The sequence below is a fragment of the Oncorhynchus gorbuscha genome, linkage group LG07 (assembly GCF_021184085.1).
Source record: "Oncorhynchus gorbuscha isolate QuinsamMale2020 ecotype Even-year linkage group LG07, OgorEven_v1.0, whole genome shotgun sequence".
In the NCBI taxonomy this organism is placed as follows: domain Eukaryota; kingdom Metazoa; phylum Chordata; class Actinopteri; order Salmoniformes; family Salmonidae; genus Oncorhynchus; species Oncorhynchus gorbuscha.
Genome location: NC_060179.1, coordinates 23,503,780 through 23,522,563, shown reverse-complemented (window position 1 = coordinate 23,522,563; position 18,784 = coordinate 23,503,780). Strand labels below are relative to the sequence as shown.

The window sequence follows — 18,784 nt, the reverse complement described above, 5'->3', positions numbered from 1 at the left end:
TGTGGGATTTAAAGTGGTCAAATCATTTGACAAATTAAATCACATCGCATTGGTGTGTGTCCCACTATCTGTGTGGCATATAGGAGTGTGTCCAGAGGGCATGGCCTACATGAGCAAGGAGCAGTGCCAGGCTCACGGTGGTGCGTGCCCACGCGTGTGTATGGACATGACAACACAGGTGGAGTGTGCCACGGAGTGTTACGACGGATGCTACTGTGTCCTGGGTCTCTACCTACTCAACAGCACTTGTGTGCCCCTCACCCAGTGCCCATGCTACCACCATGGAGAGATGTACCCAGGAGGAGCTAGTGTGAAACTGGACGACTGCAACAACTGGTACTCCCATCGAAGAATATAAACATAATGTTATTGAAAAGGAAAGAAATATGAAAAAGTATCGTATAGGACTCTGTCTATGCATCCTTTCCTTTTGTCCTTAGCACATGCCACAATGGAGAGATGGTGTGTGGAACAGCACCCTGCGCTGGTGAGTGTGGTCCAATGCAGCCTGATCAAATATGCAAATATGTTCACTCAGTGTTCCTCAGTGCGGCCCTGGACGGCAGCACCCCAAACAATCAAGAGAGACTGTCAACCTCTCTCTCTCTCTCTGTCTCTCTTTCTCAGTGGACTGTGGCTGGAGCAGCTGGACCCAGTGGAGCGCCTGCAGCAGGACGTGTGACGTGGGCGTGAGGAGGAAGTACCGCTCGGGGACCAATCCACCGGCTGCGTTCGGGGGGCGTGTCTGCAGGGGCGACAGGGTGGGGATGGACACTTGCAGTCTGGAGCCCTGTCAAGGTAGGGGAGGTGACAGACAGACACCATCATTACACTCCTACAATAGGCTGGTTCATTTCATTGGCTTCTACAGTTGGTCTCTTGGTCATTACAATATAAATCCCACATGGGTTATGAGTAGGAATGACAAACAGTAGATCTAAATCCCACATGGGTTATGAGTAGGAATGACAAACAGTAGATCTATATCCCACATGGGTTATGAGTAGGAATGACAAACAGTAGATCTAAATCCCACATGGGTTATGAGTAGGAATGACAAACAGTAGATCTATATCCCACATGGGTTATGAGTAGGAATAACAAACAGTAGATCTAAATCCCACATGGGTTATGAGTAGGAATGACAAACAGTAGATATATATCCCACATGGGTTATGAGTAGGAATGACAAACAGTAGATCTACATCCCACATGGGTTATGAGTAGGAATGACAAACAGTAGATCTAAATCCCACATGGGTTATGAGTAGGAATGACAAACAGTAGATCTACATCCCACATGGGTTATGAGTAGGAATGACAAACAGTAGATCTACATCCCACATGGGTTATGAGTAGGAATGACAAACAGTAGATCTATATCCCACATGGGTTATGAGTAGGAATGGCAAACAGTAGATCTAAATCCCACATGGGTTATGAGTAGGAATGACAAACAGTAGATCTATATCCCACATGGGTTATGAGTAGGAATGACAAACAGTAGATCTATATCCCACATGGGTTATGAGTAGGAATGGCAAACAGTAGATCTAAATCCCACATGGGTTATGAGTAGGAATGACAAACAGTAGATCTATATCCCACATGGGTTATGAGTAGGAATGACAAACAGTAGATCTATATCCCACATGGGTTATGAGTAGGAATGGCAAACAGTAGATCTAAATCCCACATGGGTTATGAGTAGGAATGACAAACAGTAGATCTACATCCCACATGGGTTATGAGTAGAAATGACAAACAGTAGATCTATATCCCACATTGGCTATGAGTAGGAATGACAAACAGTATATCTACATCCCACATGGGTTATGAGTAGGAATGACAAACAGTAGATCTATATCCCACATTGGCTATGAGTAGGAATGACAAACAGTATATCTACATCCCACATGGGTTATGAGTAGGAATGACAAACAGTAGATCTATATGACACATGGTTTATGACGGTGATGGTGCAACAGAAGGAATCCAGAGAGATAATGTGAACATTGCATATTTGGCCACCGGTCCAGGTACCTATACTTTTTCTGGAAATGTATCACCCACAATGTCTACATCAATGTGTGTGTGTGTGTGTGTGTGTGTGTGTGTGTGTGTGTGTGTGTGTGTGTGTGTGTGTGTGTGTGTGTGTGTGTGTGTGTGTGTGTGTGTGTGTGTGTGTGCGCGCGTGCGCCTATGCCAGGTGTGAAGGAGCCATGGAGTGCATGGTCAGAGTGTTCGGTGACGTGTGGAGGGGGGTACAGGAACAGGACACGGGGGCCCCAGAGAACCCATGGTACTGCCCAGCAGTTCTCTGCCTGTAACCTGCAGCCCTGTGGTGAGTACAGAGAGAGAGGGAGGGAGGTAGCAGGCTCTGATCTCCCACTCTGACTTACAGTATGACCATGTCTTGTGATCTTTGAGGATGTTATATTTTGATATTCATGTATTACTTTCTCGCTGACACCGAGTACCGTATCTCTCTCTGAAGCAGACCAGTCCACCTTGAATCCCCTTATTGATTCACGATCATAGATAGGCATACCAAAAAGACCTACAGACACACTAACAAGCTCCAGAAGCAACTATATACTGGAACTATGCTGTTTAAATCTACGCAGCTATGCAATGGTCTTTCACACTTGATCTGTGGCAACAGGTAGCCTAGTGGTTAGTGCGTTGAAGCGAAAGGTTGCAGGTTCGAATACCCGAGCCGACATGATGAAAAATCTGTCGACGTGCCCTTGACGAAGGCACTTAACCCTATTGTGCCTGGGATGCCGGACTACTATGGCTGACCCTGCAAAACATCCCATTTCACTGTGACAATACACCATTTTTTTTGCTGAGCTTCTTTCTTGATGTGCCTATGAGTTTTGGCTTCACCTCAAATCTCATCCGCCCTGTGTTAGGTGATGGGACGGGCTGTCCTGGGGGACAGGTGTGGACGGTGTGTGTGAAGGGGCCGGTTACCTGCTCTGACATCAGTATGGATTATGAGAGGAATTGTACACCGGGCTGTCAGTGTCCACACGGCACTGTCCTGCAGGTCTGTCTGTCTATGCTCAAACACACACACACACACTGGATTTGAACATGGATCTTCTACGTGCCACAAAACGGTGTTACCCCACTGAGCTAAAGCCTGGGCAATAGCTCATGGAGCAAACTGACCGTTCTGTTTCCTTAGGATGGCAAGTGTGTGTGGGTGTCTCAGTGTCGCTGTGATGTGGATGGGGAGCAGTATGAACCTGGTGATGTCGTACCCAGGGACTGCAACAACTGGTATTGGTGCTATACAGTAGTATACAGTAGTATGCAGTAGTATACAATAGTATAGCATCACATAGTATGTACGTGATATTATTTAATTGAATTAAACCTGAATAGAGCTCTCGGAAACAAATAATCCTCTGACTGTTTCTCTCCTCTCCCTCACAGCACATGTGATTCTGGGAGGCTGGCAAACTGCACTCAACTCAACTGTAATGGTGAGTGGGGCATTGGCTTACTAAAAAGTAGAGAGAAGTAGGAGAAAACCACAAGGGGGAAATTGGTTTTGATACAGAATAGTTATTTCTCGCAATTTGCTTTATATTTGGTTACTGTTGCGGTCCATAGCTTGAACCAAAACCTAACAATAACCACCCCCTCTCACAGTGGACGGGCAGTGGTCTTCCTGGACCCCCTGGGGTCAGTGTTCAGTGAGGTGTGGACCAGGTCTCCAGTCCCGCTATAGGTTCTGTTCTAGTCCCCAGCAGTCTGGGAGTGGTCTGCCCTGTATCGGACCCGACCACCAAGACCAGCTGTGTATGACTGCTCCCTGTGATCGTGAGTAATGCCCTGATGGAGGGATCTTTGTATATCTTTATTTGGATAGTCCGGATATTTCATCTGTAAATGCTTTACAGATGGTCATACAATCAACAAACCATCTGTTGATAAGCAACTGCTTGCTAAGGTTACAGTTAGGGTTAGTTTTAGAATAAGGGTTAGGGTTAAGTTTAGGGTTGGGATAAGGGTTAAAGGTTAAGTTTAGGGTTAGGGTTAGGATAAGGGTTAGGGTTATGTTTAGGGTTAGGATAAGGGTTAGGGTTAAGTTTAGGGTTAGGATAAGGGTTAGGGTTATGTTTAGGGTTAGGATAAGGGTTAGGGTTAAGTTTAGGGTTAGGATAAGGGTTAAGGGGTTAGAGCTGGGGTTAGTAGATAGTAAGTTGAAAGGTTACTGATAGTCTTTACAGATGGACTATCTACAGATAGACTATCCAAATAAAGTGTTACCCTGAATTAATGACACATAATGTATCATTTGAGGTGCTGGATTTGACATTTTTTTATGGATTACTATCTATGAGGATTCAGCACACAACCATTTTTACAGTAGAATAATCATTTGATTGAGCATTAGTCCTGTATAGTACTCACCCCTTTTTTTACAACTTTGGTTTAGCCTGTGTTGTGTCATGGTCTTTACAGGTAATGGTGGCTGGGGGGTGTGGAGCAACTGGACAGACTGCACCAAGTCATGTGGTGGGGGAGTTCAGAGCAGACGCCGGGATTGTGATAGCCCCAGTCCAGAGGGAGAGGGGGACTACTGTGAGGGGCTTGGCACAGAAGTAATCTCCTGCAACACTGACCACTGTCCAGGTACGCAATCAGAATGTGCGTGTGTGTGTGTGTGTGTGTGTGTGTGTGTGTGTGTGTGTGTGTGTGTGTGTGTGTGTGTGTGTGTGTGTGTGTGTGTGTGTGTGTGTGTGTGTGTGTGTGTGTGTGTGTGTGTGTGTGTGTGTGTGTGTGTGTGTGTGTGTGTGCGTGCTAATTTCCCCCCAAAATTGTAAAATTAGTCAAAACAGATGTTTTTTATTAAATGTAATCTTTATGACAGAATTTTATAATTAGATGAAATAAATACATTATTTTTTACAAAATTACATTACCCAAAAGGCACTCTATATTGTGGAATGACACATCATTTTACTGTTCCACTGTTACAGATAGAGGTGGTATCAGCACTAACTATGCTGTTCCACTACAACAGAAACTTTCTCTGGTAAAATCCTCAGATGCTTACTACAAAAGCAGGGAAAGAGTCTCTTGGTGAAAGTGTGTGTAAACGTGTGTAGGTGGGTGTTAGTAACAGGGTCAGAGAATGACAGCTTTCCTCTTTCCCAGTCCAGCTGCACTCTGATCCTCTGTGGTCTCAGTCTATTTGAGAGAGGGACGCTTTGATCCGATGAGGAGCGAGCTTTAAATACTCCTTTGTTATTATCTAAACGCCAGTGTCCTCTCGTTGAGGCAGTGGCCCCCTTCCACTCTGTGACCACACCAACAGACCATAAAATACTGTCCCCAACCTCAACGTCCCAGCTGTGTGTCCCTGAGTTAAAGCCGTCAGAACCCAGAACCGATCGGTACTTATCAAATCTCTCTGGGTTGTCAGGAAGCTGCGGTGTCTCCGTACTATGTCTCAAACTAATCAGGTTGTTAGACAGGATGAGATGGGGGTGAACAGTGTTGGGGTCGAGAATAACAGGAGTGAACTGAACAATCTCCTGCATCTTCTCCCAGACTCTGAACTGCAGGTTGCCCAGGTGTTTGGCCACATCTATCAGAGCTCCTGAAACCCTCTCTGGGTCCGTTGGTGTGCACTCCAGGGCTCTTTGCTTTATAGCCTGGTAACTCCGTATAAACACAATGTCTTCCCCTCTCAGCTCCACCTCTACGTCTCTGATTGTGTCTGAAAGGGACGATATCTCTCTGCTCATCTCTTCAATTTTCCTCTTTATCAGCCGACTCTTCCTCTCCTCTTCCTCCTTCAGTGCAGCAATCCTGACTACCCGTTCATCTCTTAAGAACAAGTGAAGTGCTTTAAATTCCTCCATAATCTGTTTTTCTGTGTGCTGGGCCTGGCTTCTGATATGCTGTTCTGTTTTATCGCAAGTTAGTTTCACTGCGTCAAAGACCTTCAGCTTCTCCTGTAAGACCTTCAGCACAGACTTGAGTTCCTTCTTGTAGTCCTGTGCAGCCTCATCCACAGGACAGAACTTATGGTTTGCGTGTTTTCTAGAAGTCTGACACACCAAACATGCAGGCTGTTTATCCTCGAGACAGAAGAGCTTGAGTTTCTCACCGTGCAGACTGCAGACCACCTCAGACCCTGCTGAAGCTCCACCCTCCTCTTTCTGACGTCTCTCCTGTAAAAAGGCTTCACACAGGTTTCTCAGAGCCAGGTTACAGTGAGCTGCTCCTGAGCTGAATCTTTTCCTGCATACGGGACATTCATTCACTTCTCTTTGTCTCCAATATTCCTGTAGGCATTCATGACAGTAGCTGTGGCTACATGACAGGATAACAGGATCCGTGAAGATGTCACAGCACACAGGACAGCAGAGATCCTCCTCTGGGAGAGATGATTTAGCAGCCATTTACTCTTACACTCCTCTGGAATAGCCTCTGACCAGATAAGTCAACAGCGTTACTGAGAAAGTCTCCCCTACCATACACTCTTCTGTTATCCTCTTCAGACTTTCTATTTAGAACAAGTATATTATTCAACAGCACTGAACGTTTCTTTTCCACACCAAATGAGGGATCCAGGGAGAACTGCTGCTGTTGTTTTGGATTTCCTCATTCAGGACAGTTTCGTTTCTGGATTCGTCTTTGGTTGTTCTGTGGTGGTTGGCATTCCAGCTAATGTACAGTACCGCCATCTAGTGGACTGGAATGTGGAGAAAAAGAGAAAGAGACTGTGTTTCTGTATGTGTGTGTATGTGTGTGTGTGTATGTTTATATGATTGACACTGTGTCTGTTTTCAGTTGCGCCTTGCTCTCAAGTCCCTGGCACAGTGTTCAGTAGCTGTGGCCCCTCGTGTCCTCGCTCCTGTGATGACCTGTCTGTGAGTGTCACAAATGGTTTCTATATACATTATCTCAACACACAGCTTCTGGCTCTGTCAATAAGACATGTAGGTACTTGGCTGACTCCTTTGTAAACTTTGCAAGAGGATGAGTATGATGATGGTGATGGGGGTGGTGTGGCTAATGATGGTAGCATACCCCCCCCCCCCCCATACCCCTCTATACCCCCTGACACACTGTGCAGCACTGTGACTGGCTCTGTGAGGCGGGGTGTTACTGCACAGAGGGCAAGGTGCTGTCTTCCGACGGGAAGTCCTGTGTGGAGAGAGAGGAGTGCCCCTGTCTGGACCTCAACACCGGCTTGAGGTTGTACCCTGGAGAGAGCACCACTGCCCCCGACGGCTGCAACAACTGGTGAGAGAGAGAGAGAGGAGAGGAGGGGGAAAGATGGGGAGGAGGGGAGAGAGAAGAGAGGAGGGGGGAAGATGGGGAGGAGGGGAGAGAGAAGAGAGGTGGAGAAGCTTAGTCACGTTGTCTTTTGACATGTGCATATTAAACTTTCAATGGTGCGACATAGATTGAGCTGGGCTTAAAGTAGTGGTGGTGTGGGTGCGTGCCTGCTGGCTTGAGTTTGTGCATGTTGTTATTGATATCATTGTGTTTCAGTACCTGCGAAGGAGGGAGGCTCAACTGCACCAGTGACCCATGTCCAGGTAAGTAATATGTGCAGTCTGAATACCCATTTTCCAATCACATTCAATACAGTATATCAACAAAAGCATATGGACTCACATGCATGTCTGATCCATCCTGATTCTTCCCCCCTCTCCCACGGTGGACAGTGTCAGGTGGGTGGTGTGAGTGGTCTGGCTGGATCTCCTGCTCTAAGACATGTGGGGCAGAGTGGGTGTCCAGATATCGCAGCTGTGGCTGTCCAGAGCCCAAGGCGGGAGGAGCCCCCTGCGAAGGGGAACAGGAAGTACATGGTGGGGTGGGGGCACAGATCCAGAGACAACCCTGCCCTGTGGTCACCTTCTGCCCAGGTAACAACATAGTAATCACTTTAAAGGGTGTGTGACTTACAGGTAGACAACATTATAGTATGAGGTTAGTGTAATTACATGGATTCTGCATTCTTTACCTCCTCCTGTCTCACCTTTCTGTTCCTCTCCCTTTCTCACCCCACTTGTCGATTCGGGCCTCTCCCCCTCTTTTGTATTTTATTTCCACCCCCTCTCTTTCCATCTCTCCCACTCTCTCCTTGTCTCTCTTTTCATCTCTCCCCCTCTCTCTCCCACTCTCTCCTTGTCTCTCTTTCACTCTCTCCCCCTCTCCCTCTCTCTCTCCATCAGTCCATGGTTCGTGGAGCCTGTGGTCTGGCTGGTCAGAGTGTGATGGCTGTGAGGGGGTGTCTGTGAGGACCAGGGAGTGTAACAGTCCTCCTGCCAGGTTCGGGGGTCTGCCCTGCCACGGGGAGAGCCGGCAGAGCCGCGGCTGCCAAGACAACGTCACCATCTGCTCAGGTTAGCTGATGACATCATGGGTGACATTTTGCCTGTGCCAAAGTGCGGACATGTTACAAAAATGTCATTTCAAGTACTTGTCATGACACATGATTCAAAATGACTTGGGGATATTATGATTGGATTGAATTTCACACATATCTTGCAGTAGTAAGTAATATGGTTACCTTTCTCTGTTTACTACCAGTTGTTGAGTTGTGACCTCGTATTTTTCCCATGATGCTCCTCTCTCTCAGAATGTGGTGGCGTGCAGGTGGACTGGCCATGTGGGAAGCCCTGTCCACGCTCCTGCTCTGATCTCCATGGCGACACAGAGTGTCTGGACACGGCGGAGTGCAGTATGACCTGTGGTTGCCCGGGTGATCTCGTGCTACAGGATGGCCAGTGTGTGGAAAAGGAGGAATGTCGCTGTAAATACCACAACAGCACTACTGGTGAGACCAGTGGAGAACACTTACCTAGACAACATGCTTTTAACACAACTTAATTGGCAATTACTGTCCTACTGCTGCTGTTGTTTGTCTCAACTCCTAACGCTATGCTAAGCTGCAGCGAGGTCAGCAAATATATATATATATATATCTGTCTCTCTCTCTCTCTCTCTCTCTCTTTCGCTTTCCATCCAGGTGGGCTAGACTCCAGTAACACCTCGTGGGCATGGCCTGGTAGGTCAGATTGGCAGTTCGCAAATCCAGGAGAGACCATCATCGCCGATTGTAAAAACTGGTACAGTACACAACATCATGTTTCCCCACCGGTAGCATAGCACATATTATCAATACTGTTTTTGTAATGCAGTCTTATTTCTCTTCCCTATACCACAGCACCTGTGAGGCGGGTGTTCTCCACTGCCAATCAGTCCCTGGTTGCCATGTCGATGGCAGCTGGAGCCCATGGGGAGGCTGGTCAGAGTGCTCGGCCCCCTGCGGGGGTGGAGTCAAGCTCCGCATGCGTCAGTGTGATAACCCCGCCCCTCAGAGTGGTGGGAGGGGCTGTGCAGGCATGTCTGAACAGCAGAGAGAGTGCAACAACCACACCTGTACAGGTACACGCTGGGGCAGACTTGGTGGAAACATAACATGACATTTCATCGTAGACTTCACCCACACAATGTTGAATCCTGATGATGTATGCATATCCTTTGAACAGATTGCATTACATACAACCCCCCAAGACATATTTCTGGACATACAGTAATGTACTTGATACTACTTTACTGCCTCCAAAACACCATGGTACCTGATGTCCCATCTCTGGTGTTGTGCCCCCATCCAGATTCTGGCCTCTGGCCGACCTGGTCCCCCTGGTCCTCCTGGTCTGTGTGCTCAGTGAGCTGTGGAGGAGGGGAACAGTCTCGTACCCGTCTCTGCAGCTTCCCGCCCTGCTCTGGCATGAGGAGGCAGAGCAAGACGTGTAACACCCAGGTCTGTCTCGGTGAGTACATGTAGATGTTACATGTGTTCCTGTGTTGTACAGTTGGTAAGAGCGTGGTCGTGTGGTGCTAGTAACGCCAGGGGTGTGGGTTCGATACCCGAAAAAAAGCAGACCGTGAGATAAAGTACAGTTCAAATTCTCTTGCTGCAGCTACCACTGGCACACAGTGTAAGAATCCGTATCCCTTCAGAGTCCATGTACCTGTAGTAGATAGCTAGGTGTTTTATGCAATAAGGCGCGCAGGGGCGCAGCCAATCAGATAGCACTGTGCCATTTAGACACACCCCTGATGACTACCCACTGTAGGGCTGCAGGGCCTTGCATGGTGTCAAGGTGTTTTGGGACCTACATTTTGTTTGCGTTATACTTCCTGCTTGCGTTCATTCATCCACTACCCAGAGCCAATGGAAGTCAATGGCTGTGCCTGAAATGGCCCCCTGATCCCTGGGCCCATAGGACTCTGGTCAAAAAGGGGTGCTCTATATACTCTATTGAGGTTATTTTTGGTTCGCTGTGTCGTTAGTATGAGTGATAGTCCTCTGAAAATGCAGCCTCTCATTCCAGCTCGGACTAGAGTCAGTCTGTTGAATGGGAAAAGATTTACTGCCGGACCAATAGAACAATTCTCTCCACATTTACAGTAGTAGTGGTGGAAATAGTAGTGATATTACTAATAGTAGTAACTATAGCCAAGGTGGAAATAGTAATGGTATTACTAATAGTAGTAACTATAGCCAAGGTGGAAATAGTAGTGGAATTACTAATAGTAGTAACTATAGACAAAGTGGAAGTAGTAGTGATATTACTAATAGTAGTAACTATAGCCAAGGTGGAAGTAGTAGTGATATTACTAATAGTAGTAACTATACCCAAGGTGGAAGTAGTAGTGGTATTACTAATAGTAGTAACTATAGCCAAGGTGGAAATAGTAGTGATATTACTAATAGTAGTAACTATAGCCAAGGTGGAAGTAGAGCTACTAGACAGAAGTAGTTGTTGTAGTATCAGTAGTAATGATTCATTCTGTATTTTAGAAATATCCTTTTTATACTATATGCAAGTATTTGACAGTGAAACTCACACTCTATGCACACAATTTGATAATTGCTCTCCTGTCTGCCCATCTCACCCAAACCCCTGCCTTGGTATCAGAGGTGGGTTGCCCTCCGGGTCGTCTGTACAGGGAGTGTGAGAGGGGCGAGGGATGCCCCTTCAGTTGTGCCCAGGTCAGCAGGCGAGAGGGCTGCTACTCTGAGGGCTGCGAGGAGGGGTGCCACTGCCCCCTGCAGACCTTCCAGCACAACAGAGCCTGTGTACAGGTCAGTTACAGTGGTTAATTGATGTGTATTTCAGATTAATGAAAGGTTACTTCTTCAGAATTTCAGATGAATAAACAGTTATTTCAAGCGTTTTCCGAATGAATGAAAACTCTACGTTAGTGTATTTTAGATAAGTAAAAGGTTATAACAAGTGTATTCCACATTAATAAACAGTTACTTCCTATGTCTTCCACACAAATAAGCAGTTCATTCATATGTAATTCCACATGAATAAACACTAACTTCTTATGTATTCCACATGAATAAACAGTTTACTTCATATGTATTCCACATGAATTAACAGTTCATTCATATTTATTCTACATGAATAAACAGTTACTTCTTATGTATTCCACATGAATAAACAGTTACTTCCTATGTCTTCCACACAAATAAGCAGTTCATTCATATGTAATTCCACATGAATAAACACTAACTTCTTATGTATTCCACATGAATAAACAGTTTACTTCATATGTATTCCACATGAATTAACAGTTCATTCATATTTATTCTACATGAATAAACAGTTACTTCTTATGTATTCCACATGAATAAACAGTTCATTCATATTTATTCTACATGAATAAATGTCTTCCACACAAATAAACAGTTCATGTCTTCCACACAAATAAGCAGTTCATTCATATGTAATTCCACATGAATAAACACTAACTTCTTATGTATTCCACATGAATAAACAGTTTAACAGTTCATTCATATTTATATGAATATTCCTTATGTATTCCACACAAATAAGCAGTTCATTCATATGTAATTCCACATGAATTAACAGTTCATTCATATTTATTCTACATGAATAAACAGTTACTTCTTATGTATTCCACATGAATAAACAGTTACTTCATATGTATTCCACATGAATAAACAGTTACTTAATGTGTATTGAATAAGGGAGCTAGTAAACCAAGCACTGTGTTTCGTGTTTAGGAGTGCCCCTGCCTGGTGGACAAGGAGCTCTTGACCTCACTACAGAATGTGTCTGTGACCCCATTGTTGGCCCACCATAACCTAACCCAGGGGGATGAGTTCCAGTCTGGGGAAACGTTCATACAAGACTGCAGTGTCTGGTGGGTGAGAGATACACCACATCACACAAATAAGCACACATGTTCTCTAAAAGCTGTTTATTGAATTTAGAGTGCACTCTTACTCCCACATGAGGTGCTATAAATGTGTAGTTTACAATATAGCTTGAATCATTGTGGCACACAATGGGGCTGAGAGGTATACTGTGTAGCATAGAATGTAAATCTGTTATAAACTGTGGTATCAACCTCCTGTGGTACACAATCTGTACTCTTATTTCTCCTTACTTGACTAAGACCAGGACGCGGTGGAAATGTTGTCACATCTGCTCACTAATCAAGCACACGTCTGTGAGCGGTTATCCTCTCTGTATATACTGTATGTATATACAATATACAGTGCCTTCGGAAAGTATTCACACCCCTTGTCTTATTCAACATTTTGTTGTGGTACAGCCTGAATTCAAAATTGATTCAATGTATGTTTTTCTCACCCATCTACACATAATACTCCATAAAGACAAAGTTAAAACATGTTTTTAGAATATTTGCAAATGTATTTAAAATGAAATACATAAATATCTAATTTACATAAGTATTCACACCCCTGAGTCAATACATGTTAGAATCAACTTTTGGCAGCGATTACAGCTGTGAGTCTTTCTGGGTAAGGCTCTAAGAGCTTTCCACACCTGGATTGTACAATATTTTTGGTCTTGCCATAGATTGTTTTAAGTCAAAACTGTAACTAGACCACTCAGGAACATTCAATGTCATCTTTGTGGTTGAATCTGAGTTTGAAATTCACTGCTCAACTGAGGGACCTTACAATTACCTGTATGTGTGGGGTACAGAGATGAGGTAGTCATTCAAAAATCATGTTTAACACTATTATTGCACACAGAGTCCATGCAAGTTATTGTGTAACTTGTTGATCACATTTTTACTCTTGAACTTATTTAGGCTTGCCATGAAAGGGTTGAATACTTATTGACATTTCATTTTTTCATTTTTTTATTCATTTGTAAAAGATTCTAAAAACATAGTTCTACTTTGATATTATGGGGACATTATGTGTTGGCCAGTGACACACAATCTCAATTTAATCCAGTTTAAATTCAGACTAACACAACAAAATGTGGAAAAGGTCAAGGGGTATATATATATATATATATATATAGTTGAACTATTCACAGCCTAAGTTATTTTCTGACCCTCCTGTCTGCCTGTAGCGGGTGCCAACATGGTTTGTGGAACTGTTCCTTGGAATCGTGTCCCGTAGACGGGGGTCTGTCCCCCTGGGGCCCTTGGAGCCCCTGCTCCCTGTCCTGTGGGGGCCTGGGCCTGAAAACCCGCAACCGAGCCTGCAGCCACCCGGCACCGGCTTACGGGGGACGAGACTGCCTGGGGCCCCAGCAAGAGAGCACCTACTGCCAGGCTACGGACTGCCCAGGTACTGAACTGTACTCTCCAGGAATGTAATAGCATCAGGTACGCAATAAACTAAAATATGACGTTACCTATTATGTTTTGTAATCCTTGTGTAATCCTTTACAGTGATCATCGGCCCCACAGAAGAGCCCTCTCTACCAGGTAACACTCCACACACCACAGGGCTTCCTTACCCTAGAGACCTCTTTCTCACTTTTGAGGCTCCCCACTCTCTCTCACTTCTTACTTCCTCACTGTACATGTTCTATCTTCAGTATGAACTATTGTGTTCTATGAACATGTTAATTGTACAATAAAGACTTGCTGAGGCTCAGTTGATCTCCCTCCCTCCCTGTAGATGAGGATGCAGGCTTCTCTCAGTGGTCGTCGTGGACCTCCTGCTCTCGGTCGTGTAGCGATTCCCTGACACCGGCCCTCAAGTCCCGTCAGAGGCGGTGTGTCAGACCCCCCTGCTCAGGGGACACCCGTCAGGAGAAGGCCTGCAACCTGTCCCAGTGTCCTGGTAATGTCCCCTTTCATCCCCAACCCCATATCCTAATGTCCAGCTACTGTTCCCTTAGCTCTAATGCAGTAGTCCCATGTGTATTTTCTGTCGGGTTGAATGTGTCCTTTTTCAGTACAGTAGGGAAGTGAAAAAATACAAACATTTTAAGCATGGGTCTGTGGAGGCTGCTGACGGGGAGGACAGCTCATAATAATGGCTGGAAGGGAGCGAATGGAATGTCACGTATTTAATACCATTTCACTGATAGCACTCCAGTCTCTACCATGAGCCCGTTCTCCCCAATTAAGGTGCCACCAACCTCCTGTGGCATAGATGTATAATGTAAACCATGCTGCAGGCCTCAGTGCTCCTTCTTCACCTCCTTCATGTCAGTACTGTCCCTTATTTTGAAATACCACAGTCCTCTCTATCATGTATGTCTATCTGTTACCAGACGGCGGTGGGGTGTGTGTAGGGGACGACTGCGCCCAGAGGAACTGCACATGGATGGAGTGGGGCGAGTGGGCGGCGTGCTCGCGCTCCTGCGGCGTGGGTCAGCAGCAGAGGTTACGCACCTTCCTGACCCCCGGGGTCAACGGTTCCTGGTGTGAAGACATACTGGGGGGTAACCTGGAGAATCGCTTCTGTAACATAAAGGCCTGTCGAGGTTGGTGCACTGACACTGTAATAGACACAGCTACTCTGGATGCTGTTTGCATTTGGGATTTTGTACTGTCCACAAAATGCCATTCTAAACTAATTTAATCTGATATGAATGTGTGGAAATGAATCACTTCTTAATAGCCACTGATATATCTGAAAACATTTGATAGATAAGCACGGGGTGTAGGGCTGATTTTGTTCCCCAGTGTGGAGGCATAGTTAAAGGACCCTTTCTTTGTGTGTCAGTGGACGGAGGCTGGTCTCGCTGGAGCCCCTGGTCTCTCTGTGACAAGCGCTGTGGGGGCGGGCGCTCCATCCGAACCCGCTCTTGCTTCAGCCCCCCGCCCAAAAATGGCGGGCGCAAGTGTGAGGGAGAGAAGAACCAGGTGAAACCCTGCAACACCAAACCCTGTGGTAAGACCGATATCTCTATCTCTATCTCTCTGCTCTATCTGCTCTCTCTTTCTCTTTCTTTCTCTGCTCTCTCTCCCTCTCCCTCTCCCTCTCCCTCTCCTCTCTCTCTCTCTCTCTCTCTCTCTCTCTCTCTCTCTCTCTCTCTCTCTCTCTCTCTCTCTCTCTCTGCTCTACTCTCTCCATCTCTCTCCCTCTGCTCTCTCTCTCTCTTCTCTCTCTGCTCTCTCTCCATCTCTCTCGACGTTCTATCTGCTCTCTCTATCTCTCTCTCTGCTCTCTCTCTGCTCTCTCTGCTCTCTCTCCATCTCTCTCTCTCTGCTCTCTCTGCTCTCTCTCCATCTCTCTCTCTCTGCTCTCTCTCTCTTTGTATCTCTCTCTCTCACCTCAGTCACTGAGTAAAAAAAATCTGTCCCTTGGATAGAAAAGATGTATGGAGAAGTGTTTTTAACCCTACTTAACCATGCTGTACTATCATACATGTGTCCCAGATGAGAAGGGTTGCCCAGTGGGTCAGGAGGTTGTGCCCTGTGCCAACGAGTGTCCTCAGCGCTGCTCAGACCTCCAGCAGGGCATCCAGTGCCAGGGCAACACAGAGTGCCAGCCTGGGTGCCGCTGCCCAAAAGGCGAGTGACCGGTCACATTTTCACAGTCAACTATTCTTTCTGTCATGAATTGACATTAACTATTATACTGAGCTATATTAAGTACTGTACACAGATCAGATGTCTTCCATTGCATATATAAATCTACTAATAACACTATAAATATGTGTGTTGTTCCAGGTCAGCTGCAGCAGGACGGGGTGTGTGTGCAGGTATGGCAGTGTGACTGTGTGGACTCTTTGGGTCAGAGCTGGGCTGCAGGCAGCTGGCACCAGGTGGACTGCAACAATTGCAGCTGCGCAGACGGACTGCTTTCCTGCACCAATCAGAGCTGCCGAGAGGCCAGCTGCACATGGAGCTCCTGGTCTAATTGGGCGCCCTGCAGCACTTCCTGTGGGCGGGGCCAGAGAACCCGCTTCAGGTGAGAAAAGAAGAAAAAGAGACACACACAAACACACACATACACACACACATACACAGAATGTCAGATATTGATATTGTGTGTGTGTGTGTCCTATGAGATCTCTAATACCAGAGCGTGAAGGAGCGGTTTGCCAGTTTGAGGAGGTGCAGCACAAGTCATGTGACCCCGGGCCCTGCCCACCCCTCTGCGTCCATGAGAACCAGGAGCTGACCGTGGGAGACACGTGGTTGCAGGGAGAATGTAAACAATGGTGAGGTCGTTGAACTAAAATATAGATGATGAAATAGCTCAGTGATATAGTGTTATAGGGGCATTAGTGGTACAGTAGATTTTTGTACTGACTTTGAATTTGAACATTTTCCGTGTTTTTTTCTCTCTCAGCACATGCACCCCAGAGGGAGACTATTGCCAAGATATTGACTGTCGAGGTGTGTTCAATATGTTTGATGAAGTTGGTGACATGAATTTGCGTCAATTTGTTCTTCTTTGATGGATTGCGAAATCTAATTTGATCAATCAAAAATACACATACAACCATATCACTGCAGAGAGAATGCCTCTCACTTAAGATAAAAACAATGAATTGCGTTCCAAGTATTGTGATTGGCTGTGTAGCCTGCCAATCACTCCTCTTCTGGTTGACAGTGGATGGTGGTTGGACGCCCTGGTCGGTGTGGTCGGACTGTCCTGTGACGTGTGGGCGGGGCACTCAAATTCGGAGCCGGGCCTGTATCAACCCTCCTCCCCGTAACAACGGGACAGACTGCAGCGGACCGGAGAGAGACGCCCAAGGCTGTCACACACCTCCCTGCCTCGGTAACACAGACTACTGTCGATCAATTACAAACCCAACCCTAACACTTTTCTGTAGGCCTTTAATGTAGATCTGACAGAATTGGACCATGTTGATGACACCATTCAGATTCATTCATAATAAATAACATTCAAAAACTGACCTATTCCATCTGGTTCGGCTCTCAACCAATGGGAGTGGTTTGCACTCGACACGTGTAGAAACTGTAATCTTACAGGTCTTACAGGGACACACCTGTTCCTCTCTCATCCCTCTGTCCCTCTTCTTGTTTTCGACTGTTGTTATGAACCACACGTCTCCTGTTTCCAGATGACCTTTGCCCTTGGTCACCATGGTCCCGCTGCTCCCGCAGCTGTGGCGCGGGGGTGGTGTGGCGACGCAGGGTGTGTGTGTGTGAAGGAGAGGGGGAGGGCGCCTGCCCCCTGAGGTAGAGGCGGAGAGGAACAGAGAGGAGACTCAGCTGTGCTACAAGAGACCCTGTCCAGGTAGCATGACCTCAATAATATCTCCGGCTGTATTCATGTATACTCTTAGACACCAAGCACATTCTATAATAACAGAGTAGAATGGACTGGATACTGCTGTATACTCTGTTCTGTCTTTTCAGACAATATCTGAAGTCTGTTGGTAGTTATTATTATCATTATTATAATTAAACCAAAAACTTGATTTACTTAATCTGACCAGGAAAGACTGCTATCCAGGCTCTGCCACATAGTAAACAATTAGGACGCAAACACAAAGAGCCAATCACAGCCTCTCTTGGCTAAACAATACTTTTCCAGTAAGGCTATACTTTTCTCCATCTTTGACTTCTTCCCTGTGTGTTTGTCCAGAATGTCCCATGTCAGAGTGGACTGAGTGGTCCGCCTGCTACTGTGTGTCCCAGAGGCAGCAGCGTCACCGCGCACCGCTCTCACCAGCCACCAAGGGACAGCACTGTTCCAGTCTGGACACCCAGAGCAGAACCTGCACACTAGACCACTGTCATGGTGAGGCCACATAATAATGTTTTCAGTGGGTTTTCTCTGTCAAATCAAATGTTATTGGTCACATACACATGGTTAGTGTGAATTTAATGTGAATTTAGTGAAATTCTTGTGCTTCTAGTTCCGACAATGCGGTAATATCTAACAAGTAATCTAACAATTCCCCAACAACTACAGTGCCTTGCGAAAGGAGACTTGGCCATTCTAACACCTGGATATGTTTATTTTTGAACCATCCCATTGTAGATGTTGCTTTATTTTTTGGAATCATTGTCTTGTTGGAAGACAAATCATGAAGTCCCAGTCTCAGGTATTTCAGACTCCAGTTCAAAGGTTTTCTTCCAGAATGGTCCTTATTTGGCTCCATCCATCTTCCCATCAAGTTTAACCATCTTCCCTGTCCAATGTTGACCTAAATGACAAATGATGATAAATGCCACCACCATGTTTGATCAGTGGGCACCTGGTGATAGTTCAGAGGTGATGAGCTGCAGTTGCATTTGAAGAAGAAAACACACCAGGCAGTTTTGCATTGTTGTGAAAAAGTTCAATTTTGGTTTCATCTGACCAGAGCACCTTCTTCCACATGTTTGGTGTCTCCCAGGTGGCTTGTGGCAAATATTGAAATGGACACTTCAGACCATGGATATCTTTAAGAAATGGCTTTCCCTCTAAACTCTTCCATACAAGGCCAGATTTGATCAGAGATACGACTGATTGTTGTCCTCTGGATGAACTCTCCCACCTCAGCTG

At 45.9% G+C, this 18,784-nt stretch overlaps 2 protein-coding genes across 2 annotated transcripts in view; one reads left to right on the top strand and one right to left on the bottom strand.

Annotated features, from left to right (window-relative positions):
* sspo (SCO-spondin) overlaps window positions 1–18,784 on the top strand; it is an 84,270-nt gene that overhangs the window by 46,519 nt on the left and 18,967 nt on the right. Inside the window, 33 exon segments of the mRNA XM_046355878.1 lie at window positions 84–336; window positions 441–487; window positions 628–798; window positions 2,210–2,344; window positions 2,919–3,055; window positions 3,197–3,291; window positions 3,448–3,497; window positions 3,667–3,837; window positions 4,483–4,653; window positions 6,823–6,902; window positions 7,109–7,278; window positions 7,531–7,577; window positions 7,707–7,907; window positions 8,217–8,387; window positions 8,624–8,821; window positions 9,014–9,113; window positions 9,212–9,432; window positions 9,663–9,821; window positions 10,974–11,140; window positions 12,092–12,231; window positions 13,422–13,642; window positions 13,747–13,782; window positions 13,979–14,143; window positions 14,580–14,792; window positions 15,035–15,202; window positions 15,691–15,825; window positions 15,985–16,225; window positions 16,326–16,478; window positions 16,610–16,656; window positions 16,874–17,044; window positions 17,352–17,462; window positions 17,465–17,527; window positions 17,879–18,034. Coding sequence (XP_046211834.1) covers window positions 84–336; window positions 441–487; window positions 628–798; window positions 2,210–2,344; window positions 2,919–3,055; window positions 3,197–3,291; window positions 3,448–3,497; window positions 3,667–3,837; window positions 4,483–4,653; window positions 6,823–6,902; window positions 7,109–7,278; window positions 7,531–7,577; window positions 7,707–7,907; window positions 8,217–8,387; window positions 8,624–8,821; window positions 9,014–9,113; window positions 9,212–9,432; window positions 9,663–9,821; window positions 10,974–11,140; window positions 12,092–12,231; window positions 13,422–13,642; window positions 13,747–13,782; window positions 13,979–14,143; window positions 14,580–14,792; window positions 15,035–15,202; window positions 15,691–15,825; window positions 15,985–16,225; window positions 16,326–16,478; window positions 16,610–16,656; window positions 16,874–17,044; window positions 17,352–17,462; window positions 17,465–17,527; window positions 17,879–18,034 — 4,764 coding nt within the window.
* LOC124039668 (E3 ubiquitin-protein ligase TRIM35-like) lies at window positions 4,873–6,670 on the bottom strand. The gene has a single exon (XM_046355876.1). It carries the CDS (start codon window positions 6,429–6,431, stop codon window positions 5,019–5,021), a length of 1,413 nt encoding a protein of 470 aa, XP_046211832.1. The 5' UTR covers window positions 6,432–6,670; the 3' UTR covers window positions 4,873–5,018.